We start from the raw sequence: 13,183 nt of genomic DNA on the forward strand, positions 1-13,183 counted from the left end.
CCACAGTTCAAGTTTGAGCAGCCCACCCAGCAGTGTCCACAGTTCAAGTTTGAGCAGCCCACCCAGCAGTGTCCACAGTTTAAGTCAGAGCAGCCCGCCCAGCAGGTTTCACAGTTCAAGTCGGAGCAACCCACCCAGCAGTGTCCACAGTTTAAGTTGGAGCAGCCCGCCCAGCAGGTTTCACAGTTCAAGTCGGAGCAACCCACCTAGCAGTGTCCACAGTTTAAGTCGGAGCAACCCACCCAGCAGTGTCCACAGTTTAAGTCGGAGCAACCCAACCAGCAGTGTCCACAGTTTAAGTCGGAGCAGCAAGCCCAGCAGGTTTCACAGTTGAAGTCGGAGCAGCCAACAAAGCAGTGTCCACAGTTCAAGTCGGAGCAGCCCACCCAGCAGTGTCCACAGTTCAAGTTTGAGCAGCCAACAAAGCAGTATCCACAATTTAAGTCGGAGCAGCCCACCCAGCAGTGCCCACAATTTAAGTCGGAGCAGCAAGCTTTTACTCTTTGCTCCCACTCACAAATTTAGCCTTTTTTGCAAATGATGTGATATGTGTCTGTTTGTAGTATCACATTGTAAGTAGCAGAAATATTAATTATTAATATTGTAACACAATGTACGTAGAGATTATCTCTGATGTAGTTATAATGTAAGTATGGTGTTGTAAGTAGTGTTTAGAACTGCATGGTTATAATTAATTTAAAAAGTCTGACTTTTCTTCTACGTCAAGCAAACGTAGCTAAAATGAAAATATCAAAAAGCATGATTGATGCTGTCTTAAGGGTGGGTGATTGCATGCATTCAGCACTAACTAAAGCCTTGGGTGTTCCTGGCCAGAGATTGTCCTTTGAAGAGATAAAAGCAGCCATTCCAAAAATTGGAGAGCACCAAATAACGTTTGCTCAAGCCATCCCTACTGGTGACGTGTTCTCCAGAAGTGCTGATTTCCCCTTTGTGACCCTGGAAGAAGGGATGCAAAGTGCCCTCCAGTCAGATACTGGAGCCTTGCTAAGCATTCTTGAGTATACAGTAGCTATACTGAAGCTTCACGAGGGTTCCTTTGCAGTATTTGATCCACATGCAAGAAGTCGCAGTGGCTTTGTGGATGGCAATGGCCGTGCAACTTTCATGGAATTTACCACTCGGGAAGATTTAACTAGTTATGTAAGAAAATCTGTCAGACAGAAGAGATGTGAGAAGCAGGTACGAGCCCCAGAGGAAGACCTCTGGCTCACTGAACGTGCATTTGAAGTGTTGGGGATCTCATATCAAAGTGGACAATATAGTGTCCTCACCAGACTTCTCAAAGGAACAAGTCAAAGAACCTCAGCAAGGTATTAAATCTTTTTAAGATTTGAAGAGTATTATTTAAAGATTCAAAATTTTATTACTAAAGTACGATACTTTTTTTACTGTTAATACTTCAGCTCACAGACCAGGCTCCTACTATTACATTGTATGTGCAAACCAATGATATTTTTTATCATTAGTCCCAGCTTTACAAAACCCACCCTACTTAAATTCAATTATATCAACCGATAGTTCCAGGTAAAATATCCCCACAGCAAGAAATTAAGAGACTGAAAAGTACATGTATACTTATGACAACATTATAATCATATTTTTAGGCCTACTATAAAAGCCACAAGGCGGCCAAATAATCAAAAAGGTAGTTCCTGTGCAGATGATAAGGTGAGGTCAAGCACACAACTAAAAGTTAAAAGACCTCGGGAAAAACAATAAAAGAGGTGGAAACATTAGGCATTGAAATAGTTACTGTAAGTCTATTTTTGTTTTCAGAAATTTACACCTTGCACACCTCTAGATAAATGTACAAAGCCTACAACGGTAGTGCAGCAGTTTGGTATTATAAACTAACCCAGGGAGACTTAAACAGACTAAATGATGGAGAAGAGCTTAATGAACAGGTATTAATGCATGTGCAGTGCACTTTTATTTAGCTTTGTTTAAACGGTTATCAATATTTGAAGTAGGAAGTAAGTACATAGCATATTGCATTAAATTAAAGCTTACATGGATATTTTGTTGTCTCATTTAATTTCCATCTCTCTTTCAGCTAATAAATTTTTACATGGGGGTCATAAATCAGAGATCACAAGGGGTAATTTGACTTAGTAAGATTAGCTTAAGTGCTAAAATCATTATCATTAACATAGAGATCATTCTTAGTTTACTTGTTATAAAAACTTTAACTAGGCAATAATTCCGGTGATTGAGAATAAGCACTTATGATGGTTAAAACTTAGTTGTCAAAAATACAAGCAGTTTTCCCTTCTCATTAAAAAACAAACACAGTTATATCCCAGTTTTTGCCTGCACCGAATTTTATTTTAATAAAATCTGATTGACTGTGATGTCTGCCTTTACTGTTTAGTCTTCAGCATTCCCAAGAGCAACAACAACAATACTTTATTTCACTCCATTATTATTACAACAGAAAGTATAAATATATACATACAATAGATGATAGGGGTGCTGGCTGCCCGAACTAACCTAAAAGTTTAAAATGCCAGGCAGCCAGCTATAAGAAAAGATATTTAAATGTTAAGGTCAGGGACACAAGAACAAACACACATAAAGACACAAAAATAAAGTTAAACAGAGTTAAGTTAAGTAGCAGTATATTAAAATGACCATAATTCTTACGTTGCAAAACAGTATTATTTCTTATCTTAGAATTGCAAAATCGAAATCGAAGTACACATGTGTAGTAATCTTTGATTAAGTGTTGTTTCATTTTCTTTATAAATAAAGACAAAGAAGATGATTTAATATCTTCATCATTGGAATTCCACACTGATGGACCTTGAAATCTAATATTGAATATTCCATAATTAATTCTTGCTTTTGGGAGATAATAATAAGATAAGAGCCTACTGCTTCAATTCATTCTTCTATGACAAGCTATCAAAATGTGGAGCAAAGTGGAAGGCCAACTGGATCAAAAAGATGCAATATCTCAGACACTATAACTATTTTTTTAAGTACTGTCTTATATATGTTTTGTAGGAAAGTAGCTGATATACCAAATAGGTAATCGATTAACCTTCTTATATCTTTTTTGCAGATTAAAAACTGGACTATGAGTTACTTTTGATACCAGTACATCTCCCTTGTCATTGGGCTCTTGAGGTATGCTTTTCTTTTATTAGGCTTCTATATTATAGTAAATGAATAATTGATAGTCATATTTATTAGCAACGAGAACCATTTTACATTAGGCTATAGAGTTTGCAGTTTAAAAAGTCTATGTTGAATCATAGGTTTTGAATGTCACCCAAAAAACAATATCATACTAAGATGGAAAGCAAATTAGTTCTCCTGCCTTCTTTAAGAATATCAGGTGAGAATATTGATAAAACGTTTTTTGCAAAACATCAATAAACATTGTGACTGCTATTGTCATAATTTGAAATCTATAGATGCATTAAAAGACATTTAAAAGATGACAAAATTATTGCTATATTAAAGGTCCTTTCTAAAGGAAGAAATGGTGAGAAAGAGACGATCCTTCAATGAAGGGGACTGGTTGGATGAACTACCAAAGGTAAACAGTATTGAAACTTAAACAAATGTCTTAAATATTGTACAGGGTAATCTCTCAGTTAATGATCCATTGGCAATCACCTCTGTATCTGCCTTGATCTAGATAAAATAATTGGCACTATACTGACCAATAATATTAAGTGAATGTTAATGTCAGTATCAATATTATTTTCATTAAATGGTTGACAACAACATATTTTACAGGTGCAAAGAAAGTGGTGTCCGATAGCCTGTGGCCAATAGTGCGGTACGGCGTGTAATCCCGTAGGACTTTCCTGCCGAAATTGATTTTTCGCTGTTTTGCACTAATTTTGGGCTGAATAATAAGAATCCGATGGGGTTCAAATTTTCCGATCCCATCTTCCCGGCTACTTAAGGATTTAATTTATGCTAATTATATGCAAAGGACGGTTTTGCGAATATCTTTGCTCTAACTCACAATACATCGACAAAACTTGACACGAATCTTGATCTTGATGACATACATAGTATGACTTAAATTGGTTACCATGGCAACCACCGATGACGTTAAGATTAACCACCTGCTATTTTGGTGGCTGCCATCTTGGATTTTCGAACTCTCATTTTTCTTAAGCAAAACAGTCCATTATTGATAAACTTTAACTAACAAATAAATTCCATTACGAGCGATGTCCAGTTAAGTGCAGAACTTTCTTTATTTTCCTTTTATTGTTAAACGCCTGTACTCTTTCAGTTTTCTCATACCAAAATATCATTGACTTTTGTTAGTCCCATAGTAACAACACAGATGCTATTGTCTTCTTTCTGTTATGTATAATACTAATGCACAGTTTCGTTAAAAGTGTTCGTGCATAAAATGTGATTAAAGTTCTCATACACTAAGAGCATCATCCTCCTCTTCCTCGTCATCAACTCGTGTGTCATCTGTGAATGGATTTGTACAGTTTTTTCCAAAACATTTACAAAGAGGAGTGCATGGAATTCCGTTCTTGAAACAGCCACAGCGTCCCTTGCAGTCTGACTTGCAGCCGCATTTGGTAAGCTCAATAGCAGCTTGGAGTGCAGGGAGAGACAGGCACATAACGGGAACGTATGCTCCTTGGTGTTCACTCAAGCCATTTTCTTTAATGGGGGGAAAATCTGGGCAGCTGGTGGTAACGGATTTGTCACGCATGGCCATGAAGTTTGTGTGAGTGATGTGTGGGAGTGAGGAGACACGTGTTGGAGGCAGCATCTCACCTTCCAAGTTCCTGGATCGAAAAAGCTCGGATCAAAGTCCAGGAAGGGTGGTAGGTCCCACTTTGCAGTACACTTGGCACGCAAATTTCTTTAGTTCTTTAACTTGAGTTGGTCTTCTTCTTATATTAGTATTATACATAACAGAAAGAAGACAAATAATGTCTGCGTTGTTACTATGGGACTAACGAAAGTCAATGATATTTTTGTATGAGACAACTGAAAGAGTACATGCGTTTAACAAAAAAAGGAAAATAAAGAAAGTTCTGCACTTAACTGGACATCGCTCATAATGGAAATCATTTGTTAGTTAAAGTTTATCAAAAATGCACTGTTTTGCTTTAGAAAAATGAGAGTTCGAAAATCCAAGATGGCGGATCCAAGATGGCAGCCACAAAAATAGCAGGTGGTTAATTCTTCAGGATTTTTCGGACATACCGGACAGCACTATAATGGATTTTGGTATCGGGCTAGTAAATTTTTTTATTAACTTGCCTAATGGGCAAGTTAGTTTTTGAGGAATTCAAATTTTGGTTACGTTAAATGGAAAAATTACTGCAGTTTAGGAAGTGTCCTTAACTCTTCCAGAACATAATGGCAATCAGTTTTAATTAAACTACTTACATGTGGCAAGCTTAACTCATTTTACCTGGTCTCTTATCCAGGGGGTACTCCTGGGGATTCTTGGTGGGGGTGTGCTGCCCAGTTTTCCTGACCCTATGTTAGACCAAAAAAATGTCATTTTTCACACCCATTTACAGACCTGGTTCTAAGAAATTATGTCATCATTACTAGATTAGAATGCTAACAAAAAAAAATTCTTAAAATCCACTTCGAATTCACATATTTTTCATTTTTTCTCATTCCTTTTGAATTGAAACGATAAATATGTTCATACACTACTACGTAGTTTCCTTAAAAACTATACCCTATTCCAAAATGACCAATGTCTATTCCCACAACACCTCAAAAACCATACCCTTTGGGGCAGTGCTTATATAAGGTAGTACCCCCCCCCCCCCCCCAGGTTTTTATATGCAGGTGTTATTTCTGAAGCTTTTTTTTATATAAGCTTCGATTTTACTTACAGGCTAACATGTGAATAAAGTGCATACTTATCTGTTAAATGTTGTTTTCTCCTCTTCTCCTCTTAAATTCGAAGCAGAAAACCGGTTTCGGTTGATGTTAGATAGGATTTTGCATCACATGTTAACACTAAATAACACTGACCGAGACCAGCTGCAGCTAGTCGTTCCATAACCCGTGTAATTCAATGCAATACTACTGAGTCTATTACACATTTAACAGTCTTTATTAGTAATATAAACTGGTAATGTCAAAAATTGGACGTTTTGTCACTCAAACTAACTCAAATTAGTATTCTCGCAGCGATCAACCAAGTGAACGGAAGTTGAGGGATCATTTCTATCATTTCGTAAGACGCCGCTGATATATCGATGACTCATCTGGTTTAGATCAATGTTATCTAGTACTTTGCACGAGATTGCACATGCTTAATTTAATGAAGATTTGCTTCTCGACTATGAGGATGGGGAATTGCACTTAATAGCGGGACTCTGTAAAACGCGGATACAGACAGGCAGATATGGATGGCGGATGAAACTATTTAAAGGGACACAGTCACCTGGATGACCGCGCTGACCTGGACACTAGTTTTTGTCAATTTTGAAAAACGTCCACCTCAACCCAAAATCAAAAAGGTACGAATACATCTATAAATTCGCTTCAATCTTCTCAGTATTGACTTGGATTTTCAATCTTTTACTGAAAACCTGTTTCTGAGTATTCTTTTGCTCATCCATCATTTTATCTTATTTGGTTAAAAACAGTATGGATCGCGTCTCCAAAGTACAATGAAAAGAAGTGGTGGAAAACGTAAAGGCACTGGGCGGAAGAAATCGCCTGCGTTGACGAAAATAACAAGAGATATAAATCATAAGCATTGGAGAACAAATCACCAATATATTTATTTGGAAAATCAGATTTTCACGACCTGGCAAAAGGTTCGTGCGGAAGGAATCTTCGCAAACGACTCGAAACATGGCGTCATGGCTGCTCGGTTTGGAGCTCAGACGAAGACAAGAACAGTGAGTATCAGCTTTTTTTCTATATTTTAGATGTACGTTCGATATTTATACTGGAAAGAAATGTTCCGAATATCCCTTTATCTCTTTTGTAGATTGAACGACATGAAAGAGGCTAGACCAGCCAAAATAGCGAGACATATTGTAGAAGGTAAGCTTACTGTAGGCTAATCAGCGCACAAATTACCTGAAATTATTCATTTCTTTTAACCTACTCACACTCATGTCTTGTGTTCCTTTAATTTATGCCAGGTCCATTAACTTTGACTCCATTGGGAAAAGGCAGAAATCTTCCCGATCTTTCTATTATAAGCACCAGCGAAAAGTAAGTGAAAACGTAAAATGCATGTTTTTTTTTTGTTAGTATAAAGCCTATTGATCTAGTCTTTTACTTCTCTGAATTAGTGTAAGGAACACACCCGTTTTCCAATTTAAATTGTGTGGACTTTGTTGGATCCTCAAGATTATTATATTTTGATTATTTTCATGTAAATACAGTCTCGTTTCGTTTTTGTATCACTTGAAGGCTGCTTTTGACAAATACAGGTATGCACCCCTTTGCACTGTTTAAATCACCCCACGTTCGTCTCTGCCATGCAAATCGAGTTGGGATAAACAGGCTACATGCACATGCCAATAAATATTAAATAAATGACCAGTTAAGGTAGCAAAGAGAGCTGTGTATTGATATTTGTCAGGTCTCACACACAGGTCACAGGAACAGGTTGCAGGTACAGCCCTTACCCTTAGGCTAACCTAACCCAAGGTTGGGGTTAGGGGTAGGGTAAGGGTTGTACCTGTGACTGGTGTTTTAGACCCGCCGTTATTATTATTGTGCCTTTTGTTGGCCCTGTGTCCCAAAGAGTAACGTTTGTTGTTCGTCGTGCATTGCAGATCAGATGCATTTATTGATGTCACTGGTGTCGAGGCTTCTAATACGTCTTACAAAATAGTTGATGACACTGAAGTCATTGAACATGAGAGCAACAATGAGTATGACATCAGTGACAATGATACTTCAACCTCGTCATCAGAACAAAATTGCAACAGGTAAACATGTAACAGAATATACTGTGAGGAGCATCCATTGGCAGTTACTTTATTATTGTCTAGAATAATACAGACTGACCCAAATAATAATGATCAATTTCCACTTGCTGATTTATGGGAAAAATGAACATATAAGATCAAGTATCAAACATTTTTTTCGAATAGATAGATTCATTTTTTTGAAGAGACATAAGTCCAATCAAGTCACAATTTTAACCGGACAAAGTAGAAGTGTAGTTGCATGTTTATTGTAGTCTTTTTATAATTATTATCTTTTATCATTGTTTACTTTTTAGTTGCTAAAAAAATTGCTGGACATAGTGGCCAATCATGGTAAATTATTGGTTGGGCATGGGACAGTTTTATGCGGGTATTGTTTGATGATGGACAGGTTTTTTCAGCTCGTGTTTTGTTTTGTGTTCTGTTATTGATTGTAAGCAATAACAATGGTGTGTCTGGGATTTTCTCATGGCAATACGTTTCCATGGTACTGTTGATTAGGTACTGAAATTTTTAAGCAATGTTTAGGTCAAGATAGAGTAATTTGAGTATTTTTAATTAACCAGGTATACATTGTTTTCTTTTCTCTGTTATCTAAGTGACCTGGCGGACGACGACAGCGAGAGTGATGACAGCGACCTCAAACCACTGTTAGTATGAATCTGCAAGAGATTTACGATAATGATGAAGGAATACCTGCATGAACAACACTTTTCCTACAGGATTGCTTACAAAAATCATTAATACTTAGCCAACAATGTTATGCAAAATCAAGCAAAAATGTTTGTTATTTGACACATCAGTAGCATGAGAAATCATTTAGTAAAACATGTTTCACACTTGCAGCTACAAACAATGAAGGATAATGTTATGTGCAGTTGACAGATGCAGGATTTGCCATAACAATATTTGGGCAGTGAATTGTTATGTTGAGTAGGACAGTTGTTGATAGCTTGGTCTGTTTAGAAAATTGCAGAGACATCAAATTATAATAAAAAATATTCTTGGATATGTGTGTCTAGCTGTTGCATTGCCTGCATAGCTAGAAGGATCAGTAAACAATTGTTTATTTTTTGATTGTGAGAAATCTTTGTTCTTAACATTTTTTTGGTCATTTTTTCAGTGAAGAGAACTACGGCTGTGGGAGTGAAGTTGATGAATTGGATGAGGCATCTATATTGGAGTTCACTGAAGTCCTAGCTATGCCTGTCGAGGATGAAAGTTCATCAGTCCTGCAGACTCCAACTTCCAATAATGTACATCCGCATAGACAAAGCACGGGGTCAGCATCAGTGTGTACCCAGACAGTTACAGTAAAATCAAGTACCATGGAGAAGAAGGCCTTGAACAACTGTCTTCAAAGACTCCAGACAGTCTTGAATGTCATTGAAGTTTGCACAGATGCATCATCATCTATTAAAAAACTTATAGGTATGTCAGAACTTGTAAGTTGAGATTCCTAAAGGGAAAAAGGTACCTCGTCAGTCGCTTCTTATTCCATCAAATGTTTGTTTTGAGCAGCTGTAGATGATTTTACTCTTTCAACGTCCTATTGTATTGTTGCATAGAACCCTGAAAAGCTCTCACTTTAATTGAAAGGGTGCACGAAGTAAGGCCCTAAGTGACTTTTGGTGTAAGGTCAAATTCTTCTTTTTTTCACAAGCAAATACAATGCAACTTGGAAGGAGAATCTAGCAATTTATCAGAAGTCACTGAAGGCTTTCTTCCAGGCACCCTTTCAATTATGCTTATTTTTGCTTTGAAGGAGAATTTGAAATTATTATTGACTGTGAGAAGTAGTTTTTGCCTCCTTGTTAAGATGTGTTTGAGTATAGTTTGCATGAGAGATGTCTCTCATGATTTAGTTTATGCTACTGTAGTATTGTACCGGTGCAATTAATGCACCCATAATATTCCAAACTGGTCATAAGATAAAAGTTACAAACAAGTTCTGTATTAATTTAATGGTCTTTTATTTTGTGCTCTAGCTGACGAATTCAAGACAATCTTCCATTCTCTTGATGTCTGGCACAAGGCCAAAAGCATACGCAAGAGCATACAGAAGGTAATTACATGTAGACTTTAAAAATAACACTGTATGATTTTAGAAAGTACAGTCTATCACAACTCTCTCCTCGCCCTGAATGGGGATGGAAAATACTTCTATAGTGGTGTGGAATAATGGATTTATAAGACCAGCATCTTTCGTATAAACTCTGCTAAATTTTTTTTTTTAGGAAATTCCAGAGGGATGGGTGTAATATCCAAATGTGACCTTACTAAAGGACGGTACCTTTTATATATTATTTTTCTTTAGGTTGCTAGTACTAAAGGGAATGATAAAGTTGGAAAGTGGTCAAACCAAATAATAAATCACTTCTGGCATTGCTGCTCGATTGCGTCTGAATACGAAGACACCACCCAGGCTCTTGCAGCAATGAAGGTAGTTATACAGCAGACGAATTCTAGTGAATTTTTTCTGACTCAACATTGTACTGTCATGTTATTAGATGTCTCTGATCCATACCATACAATGTCACTCAAGATCACCTTATCCCTACCCACACATTCACCTGTATTGCACCAGTCGTGTGTCTACAGGTTTGAACAACCCGATTACTAGTGTTGAACATTTTCGCTTGTTTTCCAGAGCAAATGGCTGAGCATCCTCCATCATGTATGCAATGAGCACGAATGGACCACAGGCAAATGTGACCATGAGGTACTTGACCCAAATGAAGAACACCCACCTTGGTTTGACCGCAAGGACCAAGATTTTGTGGCCTTACAGAAGGTAGTGCTTGAGCCAACCCTACTGGACAGCTTCAAGTTTTATGTTAAGTTCAGGTAAATGCTTTCATGTCAGCTAACTTGATGTTTTCTGGGCATACAACAATATTAAAATTATTTTTCTTCTTTGAAGGCAGCGGAAGGGGGCACAGATGTGCTTCACTCCCAACACAGGACTACTTATTTTGTTAAGACAAATCTTTAGAGGGTAGGGTCAAATGTCCTGTCCTACAAAACATAACCTAAAAAAACATACAAATGCCTAGTGGCCTCCAAAGGAGATCTATAATGCTAGTTTTCAGCGAAGCATATTATCAAACCTCACTATTGCTTGTTTGTTAGGTTGTATCGCCCAGGGATGGGCTGGGTAATCTACAAAAATGCAAATACAAATGCCTGGTGGCTTCCTTACTGTTGTTTGTTTTTAATGTTTTAAAGGCACACAGGATCTTTGGAATGCCTCAATAGCATGTCTCTGGCATATGCAGTTAAGAGAACTGCTTACAAGTATGTAATGAACTGAAACTTATTCTGTACGAGTAATAGAGCAACTTCGAACTCTTAGGCCCAGACTACCATTATCATCATTAGCTCTCAAGCAAAGTGCAACTGTAACTGTTGAATGCAGAAGGGGTTATACATAGGCGATTGTAACAATATTGGACAGTTGCAGTTTTCATCCCCTTCCCTGTTGCGAGGCTCTGGAATTCCAGAGTGGGCATGATTAGTTTGCATAAAATTTCAGGGTAATTTTGGGTTGGAGGTAGTGGGGGGGGGGGGGGAGGGAGGGTTGATTTGGAACTATGGTAAACCCATCTACACACATTAAGCATGCAGCCACTACATTTTAGACATCCGCCTAGTTTCACCCTTACCTTACTCCCTTCAAACCTTGATTATTATTATTATTTTTTTTCATTTACTGTGCTAGGTACAGATTCTACAAGGCAAGAAAACAACTTGCAGCTATTGACTGGAACTACCATCTTGACAGAACAGCTGCTGTGGGGTCGAAACACAATATAAACGTAAATACAACCAGCGCACAAAAGAGTGGAACACTCGCATAATCAAAGTGGACAAAGATTATGATTACATTCCAGTACTCATGGCCAAAGTATTTCGTTGCCGGATAGAAGATGTCTTGTGGATAGCAAGACACGTTTCTCTGTCTGAAGATGATCCGGAAAGAATTGCACCAACAATTGCACACACAGCTCCGATCTCTTCAAAGGAATTGTTTGAAAGACATCAAACAAGGTTTCAAAAACAGAAATGATTTTTTACCAGATTTGCGCACTATACAGTATACAACAAAGTTCTGCTACCACAAAAGTTTATCAATAGGGTTTTTTGTGATGTAAAAACTGAAATTTTTATATGAAACATTGTTCTATTTTGTACGAACACTCAAACAATGAACACTTCACGATATCTTTTGTAAATTGATTCCAAATTACATACACTTTGATCACTTCATGTATTTGAGTGCCAAATTTTCAACTGTAAGTGATTGATTTCTCAATATAGTTCAGCCAAACAGATTGTAGATCAAGCGATCAATTTCTTTATGAAAGCCACACCAAGGATTCACAGCTCAAGTACATAATTGTGATGTTATAACTGGTTTTGCAAAAACTCTAATGTCATTGAGTTTCCCATAATAAAATAATTTATTTACAATATTAGTATTCATCGCTCTTTGAACCCCATGTAGACGCCTGTTGAAGATGGGTACTGTTCACGGATTTCCCACATAACACACGAGGGGGCAACTCTCCTCCTTCCCTTGCCTAAATAACCATGCTTATCAAGAATATAATGGCGATATGCAGCCTTCCTAAAAGTTCTGGTACTGTTGTTTTGCCTGTCATTCCTAATATCAGCACTGCTTTTTATTGACAGTTCAAGATAATCAGATCAGATCCAAACACAGTTTTTTGAATCTTGGTTTCGTTGCATCACAGTTTTTTTTCCTGCAGCACACTTTCTCCACCTCCAAGGGCATCTTGCGACAGTTTCCGCATACACATCACTAAGGAACTGGTCCTTGCCTCTGCTGACGTATGGGTGGTAGTGGCTAAATTGCAACACTAGCTTCGGCTGCAGGACTATAAACCTCTGCATCATCATCGTTATCATCATTAGCATTATCCAGGTCATCTTCCATAATGAGCAGGGAGTCTACGTAATCTATACTTCCAACCCCTCTTCTTAGGCTTCTGATACAGAGTTTCTTGATAGTGGCTGAGTCTAGCGTGTTGATGAATTCCTGTAAAATAAAGAGAACGACATTCATTCGGAACAACATTCTTAGAACCTGCAGTAATGTTGGTCAATGTACAGAAGTGCCCTTTTCTTCATTTAGTTGGCAGTTATGGAGAAGTGGGTATTGATGGTTTGCATGTGACATCATGCCAGCCATGTTGTTGCACAGGCACAATGAGATATTTTTC

The 13,183-nt window shown here is 37.7% G+C and overlaps 2 protein-coding genes and 2 pseudogenes across 3 annotated transcripts; 3 read left to right on the forward strand and 1 right to left on the reverse strand.

Annotated features, from left to right (window-relative positions):
• Nucleotides 1-759: 759 nt before the first annotated feature.
• LOC146455997 (uncharacterized) lies at nt 760-3,360 on the forward strand. Its single transcript, XM_085093621.1, has 4 exons — nt 760-1,331; nt 1,626-1,925; nt 3,086-3,150; nt 3,282-3,360. The coding sequence occupies exons 1-2, from the start codon at nt 760-762 to the stop codon at nt 1,738-1,740; spliced, it is 687 nt and encodes a 228-aa protein (XP_084949747.1). The 3' UTR covers nt 1,741-1,925; nt 3,086-3,150; nt 3,282-3,360.
• A 3,108-nt stretch (nt 3,361-6,468) lies between these two features.
• Nucleotides 6,469-8,542, forward strand: LOC146455998 (uncharacterized). Its single transcript, XM_085093623.1, has 5 exons — nt 6,469-6,503; nt 6,633-6,890; nt 6,983-7,038; nt 7,140-7,212; nt 7,782-8,542. The coding sequence occupies exons 2-5, from the start codon at nt 6,844-6,846 to the stop codon at nt 7,939-7,941; spliced, it is 336 nt and encodes a 111-aa protein (XP_084949749.1). The 5' UTR covers nt 6,469-6,503; nt 6,633-6,843; the 3' UTR covers nt 7,942-8,542.
• LOC146455999 (uncharacterized) lies at nt 8,384-12,398 on the forward strand (annotated as a pseudogene). Its single transcript, XR_014858901.1, has 8 exons — nt 8,384-8,424; nt 8,537-8,587; nt 9,061-9,368; nt 9,926-10,002; nt 10,255-10,380; nt 10,588-10,784; nt 11,166-11,234; nt 11,659-12,398. The product of XR_014858901.1 is annotated as an uncharacterized LOC146455999 (transcript).
• A 21-nt stretch (nt 12,399-12,419) lies between these two features.
• LOC146456000 (P2X purinoceptor 7-like) lies at nt 12,420-13,038 on the reverse strand (annotated as a pseudogene).
• Between the last annotated feature and the right edge of the window lie 145 nt (nt 13,039-13,183).

Source organism: Pavona decussata, unplaced genomic scaffold (genome assembly GCF_977016875.1).
Source record: "Pavona decussata unplaced genomic scaffold, jaPavDecu1.1 SCAFFOLD_262, whole genome shotgun sequence".
Lineage (NCBI taxonomy): Eukaryota > Metazoa > Cnidaria > Anthozoa > Scleractinia > Agariciidae > Pavona > Pavona decussata.

What these genes read in the sequence shown, in the direction of transcription:
- LOC146455997 (XM_085093621.1), top strand. Translation starts at nt 760, where the DNA reads ATGATTGATGCTGTCTTAAGGGTGGGTGATTGCATGCATTCAGCACTA. An exon ending in AGTCAAAGAACCTCAGCAAG is followed by an intron (nt 1,332 to 1,625) that starts GTATTAAATCTT and finishes TCATATTTTTAG; the next exon opens with GCCTACTATAAAAGCCACAA.
- LOC146455998 (XM_085093623.1), top strand. Translation starts at nt 6,844, where the DNA reads ATGGCGTCATGGCTGCTCGGTTTGGAGCTCAGACGAAGACAAGAACA. An exon ending in CTCAGACGAAGACAAGAACA is followed by an intron (nt 6,891 to 6,982) that starts GTGAGTATCAGC and finishes TCTCTTTTGTAG; the next exon opens with ATTGAACGACATGAAAGAGG. An exon ending in ATTATAAGCACCAGCGAAAA is followed by an intron (nt 7,213 to 7,781) that starts GTAAGTGAAAAC and finishes CGTGCATTGCAG; the next exon opens with ATCAGATGCATTTATTGATG.